The 6,000-nt window shown below is 34.9% G+C and overlaps 1 protein-coding gene across 1 annotated transcript in view; it reads right to left on the bottom strand.

Annotated features, from left to right (window-relative positions):
* Positions 1-1,622: 1,622 nt before the first annotated feature.
* The window catches only part of INSC (INSC spindle orientation adaptor protein), a 66,213-nt gene continuing 61,835 nt past the window's right edge, over positions 1,623-6,000 (bottom strand). The window contains 4 exon segments of the mRNA XM_030451538.1: positions 1,623-1,751; positions 2,990-3,066; positions 3,736-3,891; positions 4,767-4,833. Coding sequence (XP_030307398.1) covers positions 1,623-1,751; positions 2,990-3,066; positions 3,736-3,891; positions 4,767-4,833 — 429 coding nt within the window.

The raw sequence follows: 6,000 nt of genomic DNA, 5'->3' as shown, positions 1-6,000 counted from the left end.
AATCTTGGAAGTTTAAGGAGCTGTCTCAGAGTAAGCAAACAAAGTAGAAATCATCTCTACTCTTAGTAGAAAATTACATCTGTGAAACATCTGATTTGATGCTTATCTTTGAGTAGTTATGAGACAAGTCATTGTATGTTTTCTAATGTTTTAAAACATTAAATAGAGTTCATAGTTAAATAAAGAGATCACAGGGAGGAAATATTAAGGCAGAGACTTCTTAACCCACATACCCAAAGGGAGAAAAAAGAAGGCCCCATTTTTCACTGCTTGAAGCAGGACAGATTTTGCAGACAGAAAATGCGGGAGGCAATCACAGTTCAGCAATTTCCTGGTGCCTTTCATCTAAACACCACATAATAATAAATAAACATTTAGGAATTAAGCTGCTTAATGTACAGTAAAGAAGAAATGTACTTACTTTTTTGGCAGATATCCTATTACCCTAAAGCTGATAATAAAAAGATCCAGAGCAAGAAAATGATCCAGGGCAATAGTTGCAAAGCCATCAGGAAACAAAAATAAATATACTTCTATAATGTACATAGTGCTTTTTGAGAAGTTGGGGGAAAATGCACTAAAATATTGGTGGTTAAGTACATTTAAATTAATATGGTTTCTTATTAAGAAGAAAAAGGCAAATTAAAAAAAAACAACATGAAAGTTCATGGAAAAATAAATCTATTTTAAAATCTCTATTCCTTATCCTGTTACCCACTTTTACTCTTTTTTTAACACCAGGAGCTCCTGAAAGTCCCATTACAGTTTTAGAAAGACATGACTAGTTAGAAAAACAGAAAAATGGAAATTCAGGTTACAATTAATTTATCTGTTCTGATTATTTGGTGTATGCATGCACAACTGTTCACAAAAGTAGTAGCTTGAATATTAAAAACAAGCCTGAACATGGTCACTTCCAGTTCTTGTCAGGTATAGAAAAGAGGGAAAATGATCACTGTGTAATGGTTTAAATCTTATTTGGTTACCTTCCATGTGATGATAAATAAAAATTTTTCAAAAATTCCCAGTTTCTTTAAGTTTCAATATATGTAAATGAAAGAGCTGTTAGCAGATGTGTATCTAATGGAGCACATCTTCATACATCATCAGTATGTCTTTTAACATCATTCCAAGACAGTATTTGAAATTTTCTTAAAATTTTTCTTAGCCAATCACAGTTATATACACGCAGCTTTAAGGATTATTTTTCTCCTAAAAGCAGCAAATGAGACTAAAGCTGTTAGTTTTGTTTTTTTTTAATAGCAGAATGTTCTAATTGTAGAAAAATGACAGCAATAAAGCCTTATTAGAAGCATTTGACATAAGAGCCCCAACTTCTTGATGTTGTTACCTTGATTCAGCTATATTGAATAAGACAAAATCTTGTCCAATATCAATTGTGGTGAAAAGTTCTGTTGAAGTGTCTTGGCAGGAAAATAAAATAAAATTTAAAAAATCACCTTTTCAGACCACTTAAATAAGTTTGCTCATTCTTTTTCTTTATACAAATCTATATAAATAAGTCATAAATAACAGTAGGGCAAAAAGAAAATAAAATTAAATATATTATCTTATTGTATACCTATCATTGTGATTATTTTTTGAAGGTTTTTGGCTCACGTTTATACAAAGCTCTCTTCCATATTTGTGCATAGCAGAAAGGAATCCACAAGCCTGGGCTTTACAAGCTGCTGAAAATCTGATTCTTCAAGTGCATCAGGACTCATAACTGCCAATCTCCGTAAGGCTGCCTAGAAAACCAAAACAACACAATTGTAATACTTTTACAGACTGACAAAATCATCATTGCAGGAATCCATTAAAACTACTTTCAAATAACAGCCAGGATTCAAAACTGAACTGTGCAGGTCTATGGACTCTTCTGCTTGGCTAACTTCTCATCACTGTCTTCATCTGTCAGATGAATCTCCCCTGAAATGCAGCTATTAAATGGCAATCCTTTGGGGCACAGTACTCAAACAGCAGAGACAGAGTGTTGGTAAAGAACACAGAGGTGAGAGTCAGAGCAGTAGGCATGCAATAGGCATGAATTCAAGGAATATGCAACAACTTAAATAAAAAAAATTAGTCTGGTTTTCTGCTATCGCTCTGTCCCCTGCTCTAGCCATACAAAATTAACAATCCTTCTTGTCATGCATTAATTATAACCACAGAATTTCTTATGCTCAAATTGATGCTCTCCTCATCCTGAATGAGTCCTGCTTAGATTAAAACTTTTCATGTGCTGGTACAAAACTAGCTGTTAATTAAAGCTGCAATAAATAAGTTTTACTTTCACATTTAAATGAATGTTTGTACTGAAAAGCACTGCCAATCACTATTCTTTAGTCTTCAAAAACCTATATCCTAACCATAGCTCACCCATTTTTCCAGAGTAGCTTTCTCTCATACAATGCTAGGTGAAATTACTCAACTCTGACAGCTGGCTGGGGCTCAGAGTCCACACATCTCATGGCAAGCAGCTGGGGTCTTCCTCCTATGCAGAGGAAGTGTTAACAATCTGCTGGCCAATCCTTGGCTAAACACTATTATCTTGGAGACTCTAATAGAAAAAACTGGACTTTAGTGAAAGCAAGAAATCTCCTTTCCTCTGTTTGGCCACTTTACATAAATATTTTCATACATATGTGTGTGTGCAGATAAAGGGCTGCTGTCCTGTGATTCCAGGCTCATTTCAGCAAAAAATGTATCATCAAACAATGGAATTTAAGTCTTAAAGCCTTAAATTCTGAAGTGTTAAGGTGAAATTTTTTAGTGCTCAATAATGTGAAGATGCATTCTTTTTTCCTTATGTGCTTAAATCTTCAATCAGAGGATAAATAACTGACACTGTATTGTGCTTACGGGGAGAAGCAGGAGACCCTGGCATGAATTTAAAGCATTTCTACAATACTTATGCATTTTGAAACCTAAAATGCTGGTTTCCCTCCATTTTTCAGGATAAGCATGAAGATTAAAATTTACCTACCAGACATGCCACTAAAACAGAATCACTGTTATTTCTTTCAGTTGGTGATCTGCAAAGTTTAATTAGCCGAGGAATACCTGAGTGCACAAAAGAGTATCAGGAAAAATAATTCAGAACAACAAATGCCCTGTTTTGTTGTGAGATCTTTTTCAGATGATTCGTATTTATCTTCCTTAGTAGGCATTATCTCTAAAGCAAATATGATATGCAAATACTTAGGGGACTGTTCATGGACCTATGGATTTCAGAGTGGTTATAATTAATAATTGTAAAGCATAAACAAACAAATGCAATGGTTTTTACCCACTATTGCTGTTTCAGAGTGGAAAGTGAGACTTCTATTCCTTCCCCACCAACCTATCATACACCCTTGAAAAACTACAGACAAAAGAGCAAGTTGCTTCCCATTAGCATCACCTCACATCTGAATCTGTAGAAGTCCAAGTTTTCTGTCCACTGGCAAATCCTGCACAAGGGTTTAAGTAAGGGAATGGAGGAGGCAGAACTGTCTGTGCACAGTCTGTCACAGCTATATGTTGAGTGGATACTGCAGCTCAAGTTCCTCTAGGAAATAAGGCAAAGGTTCATTTAGCTTAAGCTCCTCAGTCACCCTCTGGCTTCACTACATAGGGAACCTATTCCATAAAAGTGTATCAAGTGAGGCTAAAAATTAAAAAGAGCTTGTCTGTGTCTGGCAGTCCCTCCCTCTTCTTCAGCCTGACATTAAGCTAGTGATACATCCTTACAGCTGAGTTTTATGGCTTCATCTGCCACTTCAGGATCTCGGCTGAGTCGTGCCAGTGTAACTGCAGATTTCTGTTGGACTCGCTCACAAGCAGCAACTTCTGCTGAATTGCCTGAGGATGATCTTTCAAAGAGCATTTCCAATAGAAGTTGAACACCTAGAAGGATGTCAGAGCCACTGTTATTCAGCAATAAAGACATCAGTCCAAAAAAAGTAAAGGGAAAAACAAGCCAGGTAAATACAGACCAATCACTGCTAAAAAAACCCAAAAAAAACCCAAAACCCCCCAAAAAACCAAACCAAAAACACCCAAAAAAATCAAACAAAAAAAAAAACCAAAAAACCCCAATAGACTCCAAACCCCCCCCAAAAAAACCTGTCAGCTGTCTCTATATATTATTTGGCCATTCATTTTCTGGCAGGTGTGTATTAATAGGACAGTTACATCTTCCTGTATCCTTATTCACAGAATTATTAACCTCACTTCTCAGACTTCTGGTGGACCTTTGACACCTGCGGTTTTTTTCATTGTAACAAATGTCTTATGATATTTACAGAAATGTGGAAAAAAACTGGCAACTGTTGCATAGTAATAAAAGTATAATGCTTCAAAATTTATAATACTTCAGCAGACCTGTGAAAAAATGGGCACAAAATGTGTGTATACATAGCTCAGTGTCAGATTATATCTTTCAGTGTGTAAGAATTCCCACCTTATAGAATGTAATTACCAGAATAGAAGTTAATAAAATACTTTGTTCTACATTTCTTTTTGTCTGTAAGTCACACAAACACAGAACATCAGCAACATTGCCACACAAAGTTTTCTAAAGCAGTGGCAATTTATTTCAGCTACAAAGAACCATCCTAAGGACTCCTTTTGCACCCTGCAGCAATGTGTAATATCCAGCAGAGATGGGCTGTGAAACGTTCTTAGTGGAGACTTTCTCCTTTACCTTATAACCACTCCTTTCCCTTTGACCCATGTTCTCCACAAACAAATACAGACCATAATTCAGTTAAAATACATACCATTTCCTCGAATGATTTCTGAGGCAGACTGGTCCAAGACAGACATGTTTGCCAATATTGTGACTACCTGTTAATAAAGAGAAGGAAATATTACATAAGTGTAGGGCTTTACTTCATATTAAATAGTACTGTGGTTTACAAAATTAGTATGGCAGAAATATGGCATAGAGCAATAAAGTATTATCTATTAGATTGTTAGAATACTAAATAGAATATTCTTTCTTAAGAGATTTTTATTTTCTCTGCTCTAGTCAAGAAAAATTGATCAACCTCAAAAACAGTTATCAATTTGAGAAATCATTATTAGCTCTTTAATGATACAATGTCAGTTCCCAAAGTAGCAAACTTCTTAGATGTAAGTAGGAATGAGATCAAATCACCATTCTGATCTCACTTTGCCATTTTGATAACAAGGATGACTCATTTTTAATGCTGTGACATAAAGGTCTTCCACTTTTGAAGGCAGTGTTACAGTGTCATCTCTCTGAATAAATATACTTACTTAGGATGCAAATGAATTGCTCAAGCTCTAAAAAGTGACAGGTAGAAATATGGAAACTCAGTATATGTCTATGTATTTATTTCATATTAATTATTAACCGTGTTTCAGACAGTGTATGTGTTTTCTGGTTCTAAATTATATCCTGTTAATGAAAATTGCTTCCTCTACACAGAATCTGTACCCCATGTGGCTCTCTAAGCCACAGATGAAGAATTCAATTAACCACGATTTGAATACATGCCAATTATTCCACTGCTTTGAATTATTTTTTCTAATAAGTATTCTCATACATTAAAATATTTTCTGTGTGTCTTCTGACTCCAGAAACTATTTGATATTGTATCTATACTTCCTTGGCATTGATTATGTGCCCCCCATATTTTGCAATGCAGTTATGAACTCTCTTAATGGGTTTTGATGTAACCTGATTCAGAGAGGTTTATAAAAGACTCTTAAAATCAGCAGCCATCAAGTTCTACCTGCATTATATTTTAAAATTTTAGGAGGGATTGAAAGGCAGTTAAATTATAGATTAGTTCACTCCATATGGGTAGATTTTTCTTTCACAAAAAAAGCCATATTTTACTGTGAGGTAAAGAATGTAACATGAAATAGAATAATGTAAACACATAATAGGCTAGCTGAATAAAGAACAGACTTTAAATGCTACATTGCCCCTATACTTCCCTATTTTAAAATTTAGTATACATGCAGCTTTCACAAAAACTTCCT

The sequence above is a fragment of the Calypte anna genome, chromosome 5 (assembly GCF_003957555.1).
Source record: "Calypte anna isolate BGI_N300 chromosome 5, bCalAnn1_v1.p, whole genome shotgun sequence".
In the NCBI taxonomy this organism is placed as follows: Eukaryota; Metazoa; Chordata; class Aves; order Apodiformes; family Trochilidae; genus Calypte; species Calypte anna.
This window is presented reverse-complemented; position numbering and strand designations above follow the sequence as displayed.